The 22316-nt window shown below is 39.5% G+C and overlaps 1 protein-coding gene across 1 annotated transcript in view; it reads left to right on the forward strand.

Annotated features, from left to right (window-relative positions):
* Positions 1-20119, forward strand: part of LOC118336577 (thyrotropin-releasing hormone-degrading ectoenzyme-like) — a 169430-nt gene extending 149311 nt beyond the window's left edge. The window contains exons 14-20 of the mRNA XM_035673251.1: positions 3013-3160; positions 3331-3434; positions 3880-3987; positions 10962-11129; positions 15006-15146; positions 15241-15322; positions 17736-20119. Of these exons, the coding sequence (XP_035529144.1) occupies positions 3013-3160; positions 3331-3434; positions 3880-3987; positions 10962-11129; positions 15006-15146; positions 15241-15322; positions 17736-17888 (904 nt within the window). The 3' untranslated portion in view covers positions 17889-20119. The remainder of the gene's footprint in view (positions 1-3012; positions 3161-3330; positions 3435-3879; positions 3988-10961; positions 11130-15005; positions 15147-15240; positions 15323-17735) is intronic.
* Positions 20120-22316: the final 2197 nt, after the last annotated feature.

Here is a 22316-nt window from a genome sequence, read left to right on the forward strand (position 1 = left end):
TGGGTTTAGAGGAAATATTATATGGATCATCCCAGGTCAGGTCTCAAGGAATCATGTGGACCCATGATATATTGTATCAATTCTCAAAAAAGCTGTATCGATTTTTGTGTTTAAACTATTAACCGCTGGATAGAAAGCAGGGCTGTCAAACTGAGGGCTATGATGTCGGATGTTACAGGAACTGTGTTAAATACAAATGCAGATCCCACTGTTCTGGTTGTATTAAAGCTGTAGTAGGTAATATTTATAAAATATAATTTATTTTGGAGGACTCAGAGGAACCTGATTTTTTCACACATTATCTGTCTCATGTGCTACTGTCAGGATATAGTGAAAGTTTCAGCAAATATGACACATAAAACATATTTTTATAAAAGTTACCTACTGCAGCTTTGATTGTAGATTTATTGTGATATATATGGTTTTGCCAGATTCTTGCAAATACACAGCTCTACTGTGGAGGCCTTGGTAAGAAAGTTTTCAGTCTATTTCTATTGGGATTTTTGGTGTCCTCTGGGATTTCAGGGGTTAAAAGAGTTTTTAGAGTTTTATTTCTCAGTGTTAGGATTGTCCAACTCTTGCACTTTTCAAAAATTCTAGTTCGAGTGTTTTAAGGGCTTTGGGATTTTATAATGATAGTTTCAGGAGCTGTTATCAGGTTAAATCATTTATCCGTGGTACTTTATACATAAAAATGAGCTAAATAAAACCACTTAATGCTGTTTTTGTTAAGATTATTTTAATTTAGATTTAATTTTTTGCTTTTTTAGGATAATACAGAGAGATAGTAAACATCATATATGCATCTTAATATTGTTGCCTTTTTAAGATTTTTTGGGGAAAGAATTAAACAATATGCAAAGACCGAGAGAGAGAAAGAGAAAAAACCTTAGCAGAAAACTGAGAAACGCACTTTTGTTGTTTTGACAGTTGTTGCATTGACTACGGATCACATTCGATCAGTACGAAGTGCGGCCTGACAGTATACGTCCACACGTTGAGAAACGGAAAACACAGATGGACAAATAAACAGGCAAACAGATCAACGTCTGGCTGCTGTTGCCATGGTGACCGCTATCTCTCCCTCTGCCGTCACGTTTAGTCCCATCACTTGTTTTCGGAGCGGTATAAACAGGAAGTCTCGGCAAGCTGGATGGATTATGGTAATGTCTCGGAGGCCAGGTGCATGATGGGAATGGAGATGAATGTGTGGAGGTTGGTCGAGTCGGATATGAGGCAGATTATGGAAATATGGAGGTCTGGAATTTAGAGTTTCCTCAGCTCCTCAAAGACTTAGAGAGTCTTATCTGAAGCAGATTAACTTTCCCGTGGAGGTCTGTCGCTCTCTCTCTCTCTCTCAACCTGTCTGTCTCTGTAAATTAAAAAACAGTCTAAAAACCATTTCAGTGCAAGAACATTAAATCCCTTCACCTCCTCTATTCGTCCGTCACTCACTTTGATTGACACCTCCTCAGTAAAGGTCAGTCATGAATTTCCCTGCAGTACTTTCTTGTCGGTCACTCCTCTCTTCAGCCTCTCTGCTGAGCGTCAATAATCAGAATAAAACCAATAAAACTTAACATCACCTCTCTAAGTTCACTTTCTGTCCTCAACTGCCTGCCTCATTAATATTCATGAGCTGTGGGTGGAGCTGAAGGTCGATGCAGGAAGCAGGTGAGTGCCTTCTCTCCCCCCGCCCCCTTAAAAAACATCATGAATGTTAATGAATGCACAAAGGAAGCTAGTTAATATTCATGAAGCAGTGGCTGTAACCCGGGCAGCTAAATAGCCCCGATGGCATTTAGAGGCCAAGTTTTTCTTAATGTGTTCATACTGTAGTTTATTCACAGACTCGCTCACTCTCGCTCACTCTCGCACACACCACAGAGACTGAGGGTTACATCTGAGGGTTAAAGAGCAAAACAGGATCTGGCTTCAAATTGAATTCATGTACCAGAATTCACCTCTGTGTATCCCAGACTCTGCACTAATATAAAAGTTTGGAGTCCAGAAAGAGAAAAACTGTCAGAAAAGATGTCGGTTTGTCTGTTTTTTTGCCTGCCGTTAAAAAGTTATTTTAAAATGGGGGGAAAACATGGCCATAACATACACATAAGCATTGGAAAGTAGATAATATATTATGAATATCCTCACGTACACACACAGGACGTGTCATTCAAAAAACGCAGTCGAAGTATGGTAGCTGGGATGTGCCAATCCAAAGAGTGAGTTTAATAAAAAGTTACCTCATCTTGCTTTAAAGTATGAAAAGATCTGTACTGTCTTGTTTTATGAACAGTTTCACCAAGAAGTCGTTGAATTGATTCTTCTGACCAATTTCATATTTTGGGCACAGAAACATTTTTATGTGTCTCTGTTTTCTATGGCAGCTGGTTTTAATAGCCAGTTAGCGTGTAGTTAGTTAACAAGTATAGTCCTGGTGGTTAAGGTGTATACCATATACCTGACTCTGAAGATATTGATAATATTCAAGGTTTTAAACTGACTGCTATAGTTTTTTGTTGTTGTTTTTTTCCACCTTAGATGAACCTATTTTTGTCAAATTCTTTTAATTGTTGAGTGGAATTGTGGGAAATCATGCTGGTGTCATTATTCAGAAGTTGATTGTTGTTGCAGAGTTGTGGTAGCAGTTATGGATGCTATTCCCTCTAAAACAGTGGATGTATATCCTAAAACATTCACACAGTAGGTCTATATCTCAGCATTTTGGTTCACTTCTGTGAAGAAAAACTAAATGTAAATTGTCTAATAGAACCAGAAAACGCTTAATATGTCAAAAAAGGAGCCTATTAAGTCTGAATGATTGTTAGAAAATATTTAAAAAATACATAATATAGGCCGAGAATTGGATAAAAAGTTCTTTAAACAGGAAATAATTTGCTCAAAATGTATCCAAAACACTCATTTTACACGACGACTCCTGCTTAAATTAGATATTTTATCTACATTTACATTTTTTATACTCTCTCTCCATCTCTGTCTCTGTCTCAGGGCTGGATACCTCCCACAAGGTGTTCCCTTACAGCTGATTGGCTATCTGCCGGAGGAGACCTCCTTCCTGCCGTGGCACGCCGCCAGCCGAGCGCTGTACCAGCTGGACAAACTGCTGGACCGCACAGACGAATACAGCCTGTTCAGTGTAAACACCCAGTCAATCAATTATCGTCTCAGTCTGTCCTTCAGTCAATCAATCAGTCTGTCAGTAACAGCTCCTATGTTAGCAGGACAAACTGTCTGACAGCTGAGTGTTTGTTCATTAACGATTAACGGTGTGTGTGTGTGTGTGTGTCTGTGTCTGTGTGTTTCCAGGATTATGTGCTGAAGCAGGTTGCATCACGGTACCATCAGATGGGTTGGCCAACAAACGGCCCCGGCAATGAGGGCAACATCCTGCAGGCGTCCTACCAGACTGAGTACGCAAGACACGCACACTATTATATACACACTCCTCTTAATATTATAGCACTAATAACATTAAGTGCACGACAAGTACAAAGGTCTGATGTGAACAAACTGTGTGGGTGTCTCCAAGTCTAACTGCTAATTCTGTTCATGTTTGTTTAACAGCACAAAATCCAAAAGGTCGAATATAGATCAGAGGGTTTGGCGACCAATAAATACACTCTCAACCACCAGTCACATCCCTGTCTGTCTTAGATTTTTGACTCATTCCTGCACAAACTTTAACTAGGCTAGAAGTTTCTTCCAGTCTGTGCTATTAAACTAGAGTCCTGGACCTATCTCTGTGGTAGATGCACAGAGATGAAACTGGTATCCAACTTCAGACAATGTTTCTTTAAGTGTCTGATGATAGACAAAAGAACTGTACACATTTTCTTCCTCTCTTCCTCTCTGCAGGGAGTTACAGAGGGAGCTCATCATGTTAGCTTGTAGCTTTGGGAACAAGCAGTGCCACCGTCAGGCCGTCGCTTACATCTCTGACTGGATCTCCAGCAACAAGAACAGGTACGAATACACACACACATACTGTATAATGCATACAGCCTGACTGGGTTCAGTTTGGGCCACTCCTGAAACTACAAGTTGAAGCCAAAGTACACGTTAAATAAATGTATCCCAAAGACTGTTTCTGTCATTTTAGCTAGGTCTGTGTATGTATCTGTGTAATGCTCAAGTGTTCATTGTTTTGGTAAGTTTGGTATTAATGAGTTATTTGAAACTATGTGTTGTCACTATGTGTTTAAATTGAGTTGGCTGGGTGAGACTGACTTTCAGTGGCGCCAACAGCTATCACTACTGCTTAGACTCTGGCTCTGGCACTTTAAACAAAGTGTTTAAAAGTAGAAAAACGTGTTTTTTTTTTCAAGAGAACTTAAGGAGGGACTTAAGGAGAACTATAGAGGAAAAAATTAAGAATTGAATTGGTTGAAAGCAGATTTACTGTATGATCCTGGTCAGCCTTAGTTAAGTTTTAGAATAAGTTGCTTCTTCAATGTTATCTATGGAACTTTTCTGTTGCTAGGATGAACAGGAATAGGCCAGGAATGCTGCTAGAACCATGATATCAATGTTTATTTTTATTTTGTTTCCCTATTAACTCGGCAACACGCTGTATTCTGCCTGTATAGTGGAATTTAGAGGAAGACCCAGGGGGAAGGGATAAGGAGTGATCAAAGTCGCAGGTGTATGCTTTCTACTGCACTGTACTGTTTACTGTCTTAGTCATAATGTATGGCTGTTATGTGAGTTATGAAGAGAAAAGGTGGGAAAACAGGTATTTTTATACTCTGCCTTATTTATTTCCCTGTCTATTAATTCCCTCGCAGGCCTTTATGTGTTGTTACTGTACTGACAGATGATACTTGTTGATCACCTGCAAACATTATGGAAAAAAGAATAAAAAGTTGTAACCTATAAAGGTAAAAGATGCTACATCCAGGATCCATTTGTTGTTTTCTACATTAATTTTTTTTCCTGTCTGCCTCCAACTTTTTTCTCTTTCATGTGCTGCTGGCTCGTTCGCTCCCTCTGGGTCCTTAACGAGATCTGCAAAATTAGATTTCAAACAGCAAATTAAATAGAAACAGATGCTGGTGTTCTGTAAAGGACAGCAGGGAGCTGATGATGAGAGGCATGCTTAAATTAAAAAACACTAAATTAAAGACTGTTTCAGCTGATTTTATGAATGGTTTTCTCGGCTAATGTCAGATACGTGTTAACGCGTCATTATCTCACAACTAGATATTTCTGGACTCGCTACCTATTTTTGCCTTTTGCGCCAACTTTCTTCTCTTTCCTTCCTTCGTTATCAAAGTTACGTTGTTGTTTACAGGGCGAGCGATGAGGGAGCCGGTCACATGACAACCATATGGCAGCTTTTTGGAAAAGTTCCATTTGTTTTCATCCTCGCTACAACACAAGTGTGGCCCCCTTTTCTTAAATTTGAAAAGCAGTTTGGAAATGCTCCACTTTCCATGGTGGAAAAGTGCCGGATAAGTCCACATTCATGCAGGATTAATCTTTCCAGGGGTGGTTTTTTAATATTTCATGCTCTATTCAGTGGTTTTAATCCCATCTTGAGATCACATGTATGTGGTTTCCCTCTCCCTGCCAGAGTATTAATTACAGATCCGCTTTTTATCAGAGTAATAGAAGTGTCGCCAGGCTCATCTGACCTGGCTTCACAATTACCTGGAAAAAAAGACGGAGAACACATGCAACTGAACTCTATTTAGCACTAGTGTAATTCTCAGTACATTAATTCTGTGCTTTTGCAGTGATGTGTATGAGTGCAGCTACAGTCCCGAAGAACAGTGACACAAATAGAGCTGAGCCTTTGATATGAAGGAGTCAAACCGCAAACCTGTGTCACACCTGCGCCTCATGCATGAAAAGAGTGTTAGGAACCACCTGCTGTAACTTGACTCTGGCTACAATCCCGTCCAGAACAATGAGTGTAATTACAGCATAGCAGTGCTGATATTTCACCGCCTGTATCACCCTGGAATATTAATCATGTCCCACTGGGATTTTATTGTAAATGAACCGTCTAAATGGATCAAAAAAGCTCGGCATTAAATTTATCTTAGTGTGGCTGCAGCCATTGATGGATTAACCTGGTAGGGGGTCCTTGGACAATAATGGGCTGCTGGGCCCCCATTAACCCCCCATTCCTTCCATTCTCTGTGCATTGTGTTCATTATTTCTATGCTTGAGTGGACTACCTGCAAAAGGTTGTGTTGATTTATTAATTAGAAGCATATTAAGCACAATACTGAACTGATATAGGTCTAGATTTCTAGGCGTGTTAGAGGCTCTCAGTGGAAATGTTTGTCTACTACTTTAGTCCAGATGGAAATATCTCGAAAACTACTGGAGGGATTGCCGTGAGATTTGAAACACACAAGCAGGTTCCCCTCAGGATGAACTGTAGTAACTTTGGTGATTTTCAGTTCAATTTTATCTATGTAGCGTGAAATCAAACCAGAAGTTGCGGACCCTCAACATCAATACAAACCTCTACCTATCAGGAATACTCATAATAGTAATACTTATTGCAATAGATCTATGTGCAATAAATACACTTAGCATTTTAGTTCTAACAGTCTCTCTTTAAGCTGCCGTGTTGTCAGGCAGTTTCTTGTTTTTGTGAATATTGTAGCACAGAGTCCAAGACACGTTTCCCCTCGGGGACAATAAAGTATATTCTATAAGTTATCTGAGGACACTTGAAATAGACAGTAGGTCTAGATTGTATTTATTATTAAGTTATTTACAGACCAGTTTCCACTTGGTGGCTTTTTATCTAGCGTCATTATGAGGTTAAAGTTTAATTTCAATACTTTTATTAATTTATCCAACTGCGCCATCTGAACAAACCATCTGGGAAGTCGTTTGGAAAAGGGAAGGCACTTTCAAAAATATACTTGTCGAACACAGTCTAACTTCAACCGATCAGATCAAGAAAACGCTTACCGAAGCCAGTTGTGGGAGACTGAAACTGGGAGACTGGGAGACGTCTTTGCTCTCCAGTTCTGATATAATTGATACTAGCAGCATCTACACTAACCTCTTTAGCAGCTGCCATTTTTGTCGAGCTAACAGTCACTCCTGTCACACATCATTACACCCACCTAGCGTTAAACCACGCCTGTTGGTCATGGATCAGACACAAGCACACAGCTTGAAGTCATTGAATCGTCCAGTACAGTATGAATGTACTTTTAAGGGATACACAGCCAACAATGCAACCAACTGAATACCCCTCACCTTTAAAGTGCATAGGAGAAACTACGTTAGCTGGAAAACTCGAAAAACACAAAAGGCTTTATCTACAGCGAGCGTTTGGTTTGGATTTGGACCTGGACAGCGTTCTCCTGGGAGAAAGTCTTGTGTTTGACTCATCCATCCACTCCAACCTCCTCCCTACGTGGACTTTTGTCTCTTTTTATGCCACGTCACCTGACTTCCTCCATTGCTCCCGTCATAATTACAACGGCCACCAGAGGTTGCCGCCTAACAATAGTCGCAAATGGGTTGTAATAAGCTGCTTGCACAGATAACACATTAAGGACGGGCCTGGCTTCAGTTGCACGTCTCATGTCCGATGTGAATTTTGGGGTAACGACATACGCCGCAGTCACAGCCACAGCGCCGCAGTCATCTTTAGTCAGGGTGTAATTACCTGACCGAGCTCATGTTCTGTCGGGCAGTTTAAATGTTTTATCACTCCGCCGGAGTGATTTTCAAAATTCATAGTGACACTTGGACTGCAGAGTCCGACCGACAGACACAGCAGATGGTGGAGAGACATGTTTACTGTCAGAATGGGAGTTTGATGCAGAGGAAGAATTGAGTGGGAGGGAGAGATATTTCAGGAGAAAGATAGAGCTTTAGGACATAAAACATCCTCTACAGACTGTTAAAACACACACACACACACACTCACTCTCTCTTTCTCTCTCTCTCTCTCTCTCTCTCTCTCTCTGTTAGTTAATGGGATCAGAGCCATCTGGAGGTTTCCAGAGACTCTCTTCCTCCATTTTATATTCTGCAAAGAAAAACTCACATTATTACTGTTATTTTTATTAGCGATAGGAATAACAGTGGCGCTAGAAGTGATACAAGAGTAATAGTAGCAGTGCTATAAATAGTCTCTGTAGCAGGAGACACAGATGCACTTAATGTTTTACATGACAAATAACCTGGTAGTAGCTTAGACATCATCTTATCTGGTTAAACACACGCGCATTTGTAAATACACACACTTGAGTACACAGTGTTTGGCAGATGTCGTCTGAGAAGGACTTTAACGCCGCAGTCAGCAGTAATGTGGAAGTTAGCCAGTGTGTGTGTGTATGTGTGTGTGTTGAAGCTTGCTCTTAAGTGGAGCATCTCTAAAATGATTTCCCAGGTCGGTGAATGATGTAATTGTCCCTGCATCACTCACTCTGCACACAGAGAATGCACACACACACACACACACACACACACACACACACACTCAGGGAATACACCCACACACACACACACACACACACACACACACATACGGTGTTCAGTATATAATTTTTGCTGCCAGCTGAGCTCACTGTATTGTGATGAAAGTTTTTAGTTTTGGTTTACTGACAATTTAGGTCAAGTACAAACACACACACACACACACACACACAAAAACACCTACAGACACACACACACACACACATTATAGTGTGAAGGAAATGTTCACCTTTTTTTTCTTTGCTTTACTGATGATTCAGGCCAGTAACCAGCTGGGACATGGAGTGTGTGTGTGTGAGTGTGCCATAGTGTTTATAATAGGGTTGCACAGTGTGTTAGAAACATCTTATTGCTTATATATTCATCATTCTGACAGATATTAGGATTAAAAAATGATCCACGATTAGCGGGAATGATCATTTTTGCATCACAAATATTAATTTTCACCAACTAAATCATCATGATATGACACTTTTTGGGGGTTTTCTGTACCAAACAAACATATGGAGCTTTGTAGGCCAGGACACCTCTGCAGCACTGCAGCACTTCATTAAAATGCTGGATTGTGACCCATTTTACCTTCTGCAGCTGTTGCAATTTGCATGTTGCACTTGGCCATATTGCAATTTTGATAATATTTCAATTAATTGTGCAACCCTAGAATAAAAAAAACACCCTGCAGCAGAGACAGTAGTGTCCTGTAGTAACTCCAGTTCTATGAGTATGAGCTCCTGGAGCTCACTTACCCTCCACCAGGAGCTCCTTCCTCAGCAGAAAGCTGAGAGACAGTTTGTGTAACCAGAATTTATCTGCTTACAAATGACACAGCAGTGCAATATTGTACTGTTTACTCCACTGATTTGTCTTAGTTTTAGTTACTAAAAGCAGTGATTCTGCTGGTAACAATGAATGTATTGTACAATAAACCCAAACAGCGAACGAAATAACTGCAGGAAGTTTGTGTCAAATGAGTGATTTGGATGAATTTTGAGCAGATTATTATGAGGAAAATAAAATATTCCTGATTTATTCACAGGAATATTTAGTTTTCCTTGTATTTTTAGGAACTTTTTATACAATTCTTCGTCTGTATTGTGTTTTTTCTTCGATTTTAACAATTATACAAACTTAATTGGATTATTTTTTGACACAATCAGTATTTACCTCTCATTGTTCCATTAGCTCCTTGATTGTTTTAACAATTCTAATACGAGGCTGTTCAGCAGAATATGTCTTTGTGAATACAGCATGTTCAGATCATCAAAGTTTAGATCTTAAATAATAATCGAAACCATTAAAAATAACAATCTTCACTGTGAAGCTTTGGCAACCCCTTGTGGAGGTCCCAACCCCCCGGTTGAGAACCACTCTGCAGGATTAAGTGGCATCTAGCGACATATACAGTATATATATATGTCGACATATAGTGACATCTTAAGTTAGCATTAAGCAGAACATTAGCTAACTAGCATTTTGCTAACATTAGCTTTCAGATGTAACTAGCTGGCTGACGTTTTGATATCAGGTATATGTCGCTTTTATTCTATAATCATCCTGAGAATATAGTTGTTTTTTTCAACATAGACTAGCCTAGCACATAGCATATAGAGCAAAGGAGGAAGTTGACCGAAGCTTGCTCAGCTGATTGGAGCTCAGAGCAAAGAGGGGCGGGACTTAAGAAAGGTCAGTTGTATTTGTGTTAACATTGGATTTCATTTAGATGTAAGTGCCAGCTATAAAGGTTATGTTAGTACCAGATTATTGAGAGTTCTGTTCTCCAGGTGGGAGATATCGTCCCCATATCTCCTCCTCTGAACTACGACTCAGAGACTGACATGAAGAGTTTTTTACGATTTGGCTGCTCGTAACAACAACAGGACATCGTGGCACAAGTCCAGCCACCAGGTCTTCACCCACAATCTCTCCTCCCACCAGGTCGGGTATTTAATCAGGGAAATGTTCGAGAAGTGAGCCCAGGGGCGGTTCCTATGTCTTGGCTCAGTACCTAAGAACAACGCATCTATTATCAGACATTAATGAATCCAACCATATTACGATTTGACATTGCAAATATCAAGGACAGCGGAGACAGAAGCTATATTGTCAACAGTTAGTGCTTCAGCAATAAGCCTAATTTAAATTCCTAAAGTACTCCCAACACATTATATTCAGAAGTGCACATGCCAATTAGGGATATTGAGACTTTTTGGAGTCCCAGTTGGTGGGAAAGTGTCTTTAAGTGTGTCTTTGTCTCTGCATTTTATGACCAGAGTTCACAAGATAAGTGAAGGGGTGTTTTAATGGAGCTCCCTAATGGAATCAGAATTTCTTTCTCAGCACCCAGAGAGGGTTTTTAGTTTTATTACTAACACACCCTAGTCTCTCGTTGCTTTTTAACGCACAGAAGTAAAATCTTATACTTCTACCTAAAATGTGACACACACTTTTTGGACTGATGGGCTGGATGTTTGTCTTTCCAGGATTCCTCCCAACATCAGAGACATAGTTTACTGCACTGGGGTCAGCCTGATGGACGAGGACGTGTGGGAGTTCATCTGGATGAAGTTTCACTCGTCCAACGCCGTTTCAGAGAAGAAGATCCTTCTGGAGGCTCTGACCTGCTCGGACAACATCTTCCTCCTCAACAGGTTTGTGTCTGTGTGGTAGAAAAAGGATGCTACAGGGTTTAACCTTGTCTGCATTTTTCAGATAATGTATATAACAGCTTGTTTTATAATATTAATGTCATTGATCTGAACATTACAAGTCAAGTTCTCTCTCTAAGAAACAAGAAATTAGCATTTTTATCATCATAAGCATATACAAGCGGCTGCATACTTGCAGCAATGCATCAAAGGGAGCTCATTGTTTAGCTGCCTGGGCTGTACCAGTCCATTAATCCTCTGTACACTACCAGCTCAGCAGCCAACAGCTGACCAGCACAGTTAGAGACTGGCTGGTGAACATATTGGAGCATTCAGCAGTTTAAGAGTCAGATATTTCCTTCAGGAGTTGGTAGAGACCAAAAACAAAGCTAAAAGAGAGTGAGTATTGTTCTCAGACACTCTGTAACTGTTCCCAACAACGTCCCCAACGTCAGGTACACAAATAGTTTCTGCTGCCCCCAAGTGGCCAAAAATTCAGGTTTAAAGAGTAACTTTATGTGAAATCCACTTTTTTGACTTATTAAATTACTTTATTTGGAAGTAGTTACCTTTTTTTTTGAAAATTTAACCTGTATTGAGCCAGGGAAAACCCAGTGAGACCGAGGTCTCCTCTTCGATGGTGCACTGGTTACACAACACACATACAATGAACCACTGAAAAAAGACCCCTGTCCTTGGACACTACTACAAAAATTACAATCACTACACTACAAATGAGTAATAATTATTCTCCTCGATGCCCCATGTCTGTCAGATTGGGACATTATCAACCAGATATAGTCTGAATTTCTCATCAGAAAGTTCCTCCATCATCGTTGTGTTTCACTCAGAGTTTGCCCATAATACATCCCCATAAAATTCTCCCACCGTTCCTGTACTTAATTGCATCTCACAGACACACTGTGCATTAATTCATGAGCACACACAACAGCGCTTGCAGAAGAATGCAGCTATAATTGATCTGTTTGGCAACTTGGTGGCAGAACAATCAAAACAAGTTGCTGTAGGGAACATATTAGCAAACTGTTTACACATCCAGCAGACATGAAGCAACATTCATTTGGAGAAGTGTTTGTGTCCAATATTCACTCTCTTTCAGCTCCTTTTAGCTCTGTTTTTGGTCTCCACCACCTCCTGAGGGAAATAATCGGACTCTATAGCTGCTAAATGCTCCACTTTCTCCACCGGCCGCTCTCTTAACAGTGTCTGTGTTTGCGGTTTAGTGCTGACCAGGTCGTGTACAGTGGGTTTATCAGGGCTTGTTTTCTGAAAACAGCTGCCTGCTCCTGCTGGAGATTAATGAGAGCTGTGAGACTGAACCACAACAGTAAAGCTTCAGGCTGTAAAATTAAACCAATACGTTGACAGACATTAAAACAGTAGAGCCGAGGGGGAACTGCTGAGTTTGGTGAAAATTCTCTGTGGGTTTGTCAATACGAGCGACCCCTTTTTATATTGGATGGATGCATTGTTAGCAAATAAATAGGGAGCAGCTTCAGTCTTTAGATGCTTAGAGGGACAGTTTTCCTCTTATCCATAGTGCCGTTTATCTATCTAGATTGCTTTGGTGTGAGCTGCTGAGTTTTGGAGATATTCTACCTTCCGTTTTCCTATTGCTACTTTAGCTATCTCAGCGGTGCTAGATGAGCTAGCTAAGAGCCGAGAAGAGCGCCATTCATGTTCAGGTGTAGGTTATCTTGAGTAACCGTGTCATGATTTCTGGAAAGAGACGTTGCTGTTGAGGTTTTCAAATGTGTGTAAAATGTGTCAATATCCAACTTTTATTTACTTTCTCTTACTCCTGTGATGAAAAAATAGTTCTGAGGCTGTTCTGTAAATAGTTTTCCAACAAATATAGAAAGCTTCTGATCCACTATCTATATATATATATATATGCATCAAATTTAAGCCCCGCCCATCCCGAGTACAGATATCAAGATACAGTAATTTTCTCACTAAACTGGAGGTGCAACTCCAAAAAGACGCAATTCAATGCAACTTCAATGCCTTTTGCATTGTGAATTTAATCGTTCTAAACATTTGAAATGAAGCATTTAAATGTTTTTCTTACTAAATCAAACACTGATGGCGCAGAGCTGGATTGTACCTCTTTATAAAGGGGTTTTATTTTTTAGCTAAATCAATTTTAAAAGGGGTAAAATATGTATTTTTGATTTTTGGAGTGAACTGTCCCTTTAAAGGAGGACATATATGATAATAACAAAAAGTTTGACCAAAAAACTTAAGGTGACTAAATGCTGACTGCAATGGATTTTTACTGCAGCAAGTTGATTTTCATGGCGCACTGAAAGAGAAACAGACTGCAAATTGAATACAAGGTGCAGAGAAAAATGCGCCCGAGGCCGTACATGTACATAAATGGCCTTCTGTGTAACTGTGTGTGTGTGTGGTGTGTGTGGTGCGTATTTCATCAGTGAGTAACTGCGCTGCTATCTCTCGCCTGGAGAAAAATAGCGACGTGATGGATCTTCTTCTCTGCTCGACACACACACTCGAAAACTGTACGAGTGAGCGATGTCCCCCTGTGTGTGTGTGTGTGTGTGTGTGTGTGTGTGTGCAGACTTGATTTCAGCCACACGTAAACGTTCTGCATCAGACGTGGTTAGTACTGCATGTTCGGATACGCAGCTATCCGCAACACCACACACAACACACAAACCATTGATAATCGCACAAAACACACCAGAACGACACACTGATGTCAAAGGAAATGGTTTCAGCACAGAGGATTGTGGGAAAAGAGAGAGAAAACTTGATTTGGGTTTTACATGGAAAGACCCAAGCTACAAAAAACAGCTACACACAGCACACACACACCTGCACACACACAGAGAAAAATACAGAGAAATGAAAACAGAAAGTAAAGGAAGATGAAGGTTTGATCACAGTGTTGGATGAATGAACATCCGTCTTTTCTGTGAAACTCTCTTATTTTCTCACCATCTAAATCATCTAAAACAAAACACTTCAGAAACTCAGATTATTGTGTTTACGCGTTTCAAATTACCAGGATCCTGCAAACAAACGTACGTATGATCGCCGCCCCCCCCCCCCAAATCCCCTCAATCTCTGCAAATCAGGGAGTAATCAGATTACTGTGGCTCATTTAAGTGTTGTCTCGATTTCAGAGGAGTGGTTTGACGGATACACCCTCAGGCAGGGCTCCCTTTCATAAACACTCAGCCTGTGTCTGTGTGCTTGGCAGCTGGATACAACGGCTTTCTGAAGACAATACACACCTGGAAATTAAAAATATCTTTGCACTAATGTTTAATTTTACATTTTTGATTAACTGGTCCTGGCATGTTGGGCTAAAATATTACCTACGTGCTATTGTTGCATGCTAATAAACGTTAGTTATTTAAGACCGAATCCTTATATTTTAGCAGGCTAATAATCCTTAACCTTTTACATTTTAGATTATATTACTACTTTGCTATTGTAACTATAACATAGTGTAGCATGCTAACTTTGTTATGGATTTTAAAATACAGAAATTGCTAAATAAGATACGCAAGTTAATGTTTTGTAATGTTAATGAAGCTCATTGATGTCTGTATGCCTAAGCATTTCAATGCGTACAGGCTTATGTTTCAGCGCGCTATGAAACATTCTAACATTTTACTCTAATGTGATTCACAGGTTCATATTTTAGCATGCTAACTATAAAATACTGAAATCATGCTAAAATTAGATCCACAAGCTAATGTTGTATCATGTTATAAACAAAAGCATATTGATGTTTGTTAGTATGCTAAAAAAGAAAAATGGAATCTTTATATATTTAAAGATAGACCAGCTGCCATGGTTACAGAGATGTGTCTCTGTGTCTCCCAGGTTACTGAACCTGTCTTTGACCTCTGACCTGGTCCCGGAGCAGGATGTGATCGACGTCATCATCCACGTGGGTAGAAACCCGCAGGGTCGAAACCTCGCCTGGAAGTACTTCAGAGAAAAGTGGGACATCCTGAACGCGCGGTGAGTCCACGTTGATCTTAACTGTTGAAGTGTGAAGAAAAACAAAAATGGGCAAACCGAAACATTAACTGTGTCTCTCGCTGTCTCTGCTCAGTTATGGTGAAGCGCTGTTTATGAATTCAAAGCTCATCGGCGGAGTCACCGAGTTCCTGAACACTGACAGAGAACTCAATGAGGTAAACACACACACACACACACATTATTGAGGCCCTGCAGTGAATCTGAGGGGCCAATTTACACACTTTAACTCTAACTAACTTCACAGATATAATGGTAAAAAGAAAGAAATAATACTATCACACATTCATTCGACACAATAAGGTCCGTCTATTATCGTGCTGCAGGCTTTTATCAAGCTCAGGTGATGAAAAAACACCATCCAATCAGGGTAGTCACACTTTATAACAAGAAAAACATCAGACTGCGACTGACTGGGATTCTTCTTTTAACCATGACCGTAAAGGTTACCTAAACGTAACAAAGTAGTTATTTTAAAGATATAATATGTGATATTTCTGCATTAAAGTGTATGAATCTGCTAGACCTATACTTGAATATATATTTTGAAGCCGTACTGCTCCCGTACAGTGGATCTAAAATGTATTTATTGTTGTGTTCATGGAGCGCACCAAAGCAAAATATAGGTACCGTTACTCCTCTAGATTTTGTTGTGTTAAATCTTCTTCCTTCTGTTGGCTGACTTCTTTTACTACATGTTCTACAAAAAGAATGCACTTAACTTTATAAATATTAAAGCGATAATTTAGAACATGATCACTACAAAGCCTTCAACCGAAACAGCTGTCCTTTTACGCAGCAACTCCACAACCACAGATCTTTTAATTGCTCATATCCCCAAATCTCTCTGATGTTTTCTGACAGAAATTAAATGAAATTTAAAGCAGCAACAAGGGGACTTTTAATTTTCTATTGATTCTGGCGCCCCTGTGGACGAAAGCAGTAGTGTTTCCACCGCCTTGTTTCATTTTTTTTAAGGGGAATCTGTCCCAAATAGCCCATCTTCTTGCTGATGGTCTTGTTTGTTTGTGTAGGTCAAAACAATCAGCAGATCAGTATTATATTTAGACTGTATATGTCCTTCAGATTAATTATGCCATTGATTATTCCTCCAGAAAAATACCTATAGTCAACAGAAACTCTGTCGCCACATGTATTACACACACGTATATTTATATTTTATGTAATAAAGTGGTTGTCATGAAAAGATGTTTTACCAAAAGGAGAAAAAAATCAGAAATAAAATGTAAGCAGAAGTTTCTTTTGAATCCAATGTTCACAACCTCACATTTTCTACAAACATAAAGGGTTGTGGGCGTTTTTGAATAGAAATCTGTCTCTTCATTTCTTTCCTTTTTTTGTAATGAAACCATTTTGTTTGAGGTCTTTACCACTCCTGTTGGTATGGTAACAAAAAGTGGCCTCAGCGTGGGCTTTAGTGTCTGTGAAGCCTCTGAACAGAATCAAAAAATGGGACCCCTTAATACAAAAAACTGCCTCAAATGAAAAGAATGATGTGCCTTTTATTTTCCTGAAAATGTTTTTGAGAGAAAAGTCTGCTTCCGCCCACTGAGCAAATTTTAAAAATCGGTGAGTCACAGAGGGAAGGAGAGTTTTAAAAAGTAGAGAGTAGGATGGAAGAGAAAGCAGGAAGAGAAAGAGGGAAGTGAAGGAGAGCAGTGTTAACAATATCTGCTGTGTTAAAGCGAGTTGAAGGGATGGATTTTCTCCTGCGCTCCAGTGAATCCGTCAAACTCTGAACAACTCTTAAGTTTCATCTTCAGTCCTTAACTTAAAAAGAAAAAAGAAAAATCAAATTAATTATCTTCCTTGAACAAAGTTTCTCTTCCGAAAAGGTTTCTCTTTAATACCTCACCTTTCTCGCCTGGGAAACTGTTCATTTAATTACCATCCTTTAAGACAAAGTTTTACTTTGATACCTCGACTTTCATGCCGGAAATTTTACCTATAATTACCGGCATTTTAAAAAAGAAAGTTTCTGTTTAACTGCCATCAAGAAGGGAAAGTCTCCTTCTACGGAAAACATCAAGAAACCTTTCGTTTTTGATGCACATGGCTGCACTTTGAGCTAGAATAAGATCTACTATATGGCCAAAAGTATGTGGACACCATGTGTTGTGTATTCCTATTTCAGTTTTCTCTCTGTAAATGATATCCTTCAATGGTACTTAACACAGAAACACAGAATATTATATTAAACAAATATAAAAAGAATATGTTAAACATCTACAAATACAGTCGGACTATCAAAACAAAGCATTATGTTTTCCTAGTATGGTGTGGCCTGTTCCCACCATAATCTGTGCACCAGGGCCATTTATAGAAACATTTCGACCCCATTCCCATCATATTGTGGGATGTAATGAACTTTTTAGCCTCTTGGGGTTGCAATATTTCTTTCTTATCTTCACAGAGGGGTTTCTAATAATCTCATTACTTTTCTATCATCTCCTTTTCTTCATATCTTCTCACCATTTGTACTTTTCCCTTTCTACTCAACTCCTTCTACCCTCCATTATTTCCCCTTCCTCCGTCCCTTTCTCTCTTCAGTTAAAGGAGTTCATCCAGTCCAGTGGCGTGGGGGCGGGGCCTGCGTTGCCGCGGGCGCTGGAGATCGTTGAGGGCAACGTGCGCTGGCACCGCCTTCACCGGCGGCAGTTCTATCAGTGGCTGCGCAAACCTCCGAACCCCGGCCTCGGCTAACGCTGCACGAGCTATCTGGAGCGAGGCGACGGCAAACTGACTGCTGAGCTAACGCTAACACACTGCTAGCTCACAGATGCAGTCAGAGAGAATTGAAAATAGTTACTGAATGAGAGAGAAAGACTGACTTGACTGGTTGTTAAGCTGGTTTCTCTACTGGTTTTGCTTTTACAAAAAATTGTTTTCAAACTTTTTATTTCAGATGGATTATTTGTGTGGTTAAACTGGTTTCTGCGCTGTGAAAAAGTACAATTTATGTGACTAAACCTGCTAGCTAGTTGTCACTGATTCAGCCATTGCTAGCTATAGCAGCTAGCCTCGAAACAATGCATTGAAATTATGATAAGAAAATTCTTGAATTTGGCAAAAATTAGATACTACAGCAGTAGCTAACGGTTGGTACGGTTGCTTATTGAATTAAAAACCAAAAACTATGTTTCCAGGACGTTTTCTGTAAACTACAAAACAACCAACTTTTAATACTTTTATCAATGCGTAATTAAAACTTTGTGGAACCCTTCTAACATACGTGATATACTGAAAGTTAGAAGTACAATATGTGTTGTGATGTGACCTTACGTTAAAATGTTAAATGTTTGGTCAGGTGACACTGGCATTGAGCTTTCCAAAATAAAATACTGAAATGTATCGCTTTTAAAGGAACAAGCACAATCTCTTACATGATGAAGATTCATATCTGTAGTTTTCTGTATTTTGATTGGCTGGCTAAAGATGAATCTCGTGTTTTCAGCCCCCTCCTCCCTTCAGAGCCAATCCAAATTCCTCACTAACCCAGAACAGTTTAAATCGGACCCTCCTCTGTTCGCTACATTAAACCAGCTGACAGTAAAAGGCAGATTTCCCAGCAGTCGGCTGCATGTCGATCATTGAACAGAGCTGTAATTAACACTACATGTACTTTGTGTCCTCTGATCACAGCACTCAGAGGACTCATTCAAACTCATTAGTTCGCCACAACATTCAAACCGCTTCAGCTTGAATTTGAAAAAACAGCAGCTTTGTGTGTTTGTGGGGTTTTTTTAAGGATCAAAAACTACAGCAGTTTGGAAAATATCAGCGGGTTTGGGAGGCTTTGCTGGGGCTTTTGCTTTAGAAATGTACTTTGAATATAAAAGCTCATTATAACTTTTTTTCTTTTTTAAATTTTACTCTAAACCACAGAGAACAGCGAATAATTCTCCACTAAAAAGCAGCAACGTTGTGGTCTGGGTTTTTTTTGTGTTTGAACCAGTGGAGCTGGACAACATTTTAAACAGCGTTAAACAAACTAACGAGGCCAGAAAAAAGTGGTTTTTTTACTCACATAAAAGGTGGAAACGGAGACTGAGGATCTGACATTATAGATATTGTGTAGAAGTTGGATCGACAAACAAAACACAAAGATGTGAAAGTACCAGTTTCCATTTTCCAATCTCCCACATGAGAAATATATATATATATATAACTCTGTATTCTGTGCCATCAATAAATTTGAATGTTTTTACCTGGAAAAATCTAATGATTATTGAAATACAACATAATAACTCCCTTTGAAGGACATTTAGGTACATTTGATGGTTTACGAGCCATAAAAATCGACCAAATCAAGACAAGAGACAAGAGTTGTTTCTTCTAACTGGTATTTTATTCCTAGTAATCTGTTGTTGATTCAGAAAAACAACACAAGTCCATAAATTACGAAGTGTAGGTCCGGTTCTTCCTCATTTTTGAATGTCAGACTTTGCTGTGTTAGAAACTCCTTTATTCACTCTTTTTAATTTTATTTTGTAGTAAACTAAGATAGCGGAAAACTACCGAACACGGTCACAGCTGACATGGTTTCATATCAAATTAATGCATCTGTTCTTACGGTCAGTGTACTTTGAGGCCAAACGAACTGTTTGCCAACTACCATTTATAGGTAAAGGAACAAAGAACGGAAAACAACTCATTTTAAATTTGTTTTTTGTTTTGAATATAAAAATGGTAATAAAAAAAACTACTTACAAAAATCTGTTGGCCACAAACTACACTGACCCATCAGCATAGACAAAGCCTTACATAATGGAATCTGTAGCCAAAACTACAACAAAGTACATACGTCACACATTTACAAATTCAGACACTAGTGGCAGAAAGTAAACAACACTAAACTAAAACAAGGAACGATTTTTGACACGGCTTATGTTTAAATTTTTTGCCCTAAACTCAACCCTAATTAAATCTATCAGCCAATGAGCTTGCTCCTTATTTAGTGACCTTGTAAAAAAAAACCTGACAATAACTAAGTAAAGAGTCAGGGGGGACTGGTGACTGACTGCAACCACGGAGATTAAAACTGACCAAATCTGAACACATTGGTGGTTTCACAAAGCACAAAACCAGAAAGTTGTTGGATGAATCGGCCTCAAGCTGCTGGACGGAGGGATTTTTGTTTCTTTTTTTAGCCAATCAATGGTTAGCTTTTCAATTAAACCCCTTTTTTCTGTCCCCAGATTTACGAATAAACGAGTGGGTAGTGAAATCGGGGGCAAGGAAATGGCCGACGAGACAATTAAGAACTATCTGAGTGTCATTATATGCAGATGATGCTGCTTTTAAAATGGGACTATAATAACTGCATAAGGGAAAATGACAGACTCAAGGCTCATAATCGGTGAACTTTTACAGCTCGTGTGACAAGATTCGGACACAGTGGAGGAATTTACAGCATGACAGATTCTGCAGCATGATGGATTCTGTGGTGTGATGTGGATTTACAGCGAAAGAGTTTGGTGGACAACTTTGCTTGTGATGGATTTTTAATGTCAAGATGAAAACTGCAGCTTGACCTCTGTGGTGTGATACGGACATCATAGTAGTATTTACAGCCCTACTGACTGTTCACTCCACAGTTTGACAGGTTTAAGTCTTGGGTGCGACAGATCCTTGTTGACGGAGAAAATGATTTTCAAGCAGCCTGGATTGTACAGTGTAAAGACAGATTTTACATTGTCATGGATGTCTGCTTCCCCCCCCTCAGAGTGTGGAAACAATGAGCTGGACACAGGAAACACTGGAAAAATACACCTGTACGATTTTTTTGTGGTAGACCAACTTGGAGAAAAGGACTTAAAATGAATAATAATGAACTTTTTAAAAGTCTGGTGGGTTGATCCTGTTGAAGTTATTCCCCTTCTGTTAGATCCGGCTTTGATGTTTGATAATTGAGCCATATATGAATTAATGGGCCTGCCTGCTTCTTTACACTGTGTGTCCAGTAATGTGCGTGTGTGTGTGTGTGTGTGTGGGTGGGTGGGTGTGTGTGTGTGTGATGATGATGATGAAGATAACAGCAGCACTGGTGGCCATGATGACTGCTGTGCCAGTCACGATGATTAAAATTATGATAATTAAAGTTATTATGATTATGATCAAGACTGAGGACGATGAGGACGATCAAGTCAGTAACTGTTGATGTGAAAAAGCTAATTAGTATTATTATAATTATTATGCTAATTATTCAATGCATTTTCAACCCGAATTGTCCCGTCAGGGAAACTTGATTCACAGACAAAGCACACAACACATATGCCCCATGTACAATAAACACTGTAAAACATACAAATATTTAAAATTAAAATATGGAATTTGATGATGTTGAAGTGGATGTAAAAAGGTGTTATTGATGATTATGATCATGATGATGGTGACGATGACGATGACGATGACGACGACGACGACGTGGGACCAAAATGTGACGGAAACAGGAAGTTGCAGAGCAGAGTTTAATCCCACTTCCTGTTTGCACTGCTGTGGTTTCCTGTGTTTTCTGATTGGACGATATTAAAATGGTTAACCTTGTGTGTGATTCAGTCTGTTTCAATCCAATACTTATACTAGCTAAATGTTAGCTTAATTCTCGCTAACTATCTAGCTAATCTAGGTTATTTTTTAACTAGGTACAGCGTTTAATCACAGAGCAAAGCACTAGTCCACTAGCAAACTAATCTACATCAATTGTTCGCTGAACTAGCTAGATAATTTCTCCTTACACTCTCTCACACGGTGCTGATGATGGCAGCCTGTTGCCATGGAAACAATGTGAACGATCAGGTGACCCACTTCTCCCAAATACATCAGGACAAATTGCTGCTGGCAGAGCGTTTTCATTATTTAACTTTGGGGGGAAGGAGAGAAAGACTGTGTCAGGATTCAAACCAGCAACCTCTAGAGGTCTCCGTGAGTGTGTGTGTCTGACATCTCTCTAAACTTCATCCTCAGTGATGAATGACTCTACTGTTTTTCCCACGGCATCATGGGAAATCTCGGCGTGGATACACACTGTGAGTTTACGCTGTGTGTTTGTGTGGAGATTAATGGGACTCGGAAAGGATGTGACAGAGAGAGAAATGAGCTAAAGAGACGATAGAGAGAGAGAATGAGAGA

Source organism: Morone saxatilis, unplaced genomic scaffold (assembly GCF_004916995.1).
Source record: "Morone saxatilis isolate NCDOM2014 unplaced genomic scaffold, NCSU_SB_2.0 Contig10, whole genome shotgun sequence".
In the NCBI taxonomy this organism is placed as follows: Eukaryota; Metazoa; Chordata; class Actinopteri; family Moronidae; genus Morone; species Morone saxatilis.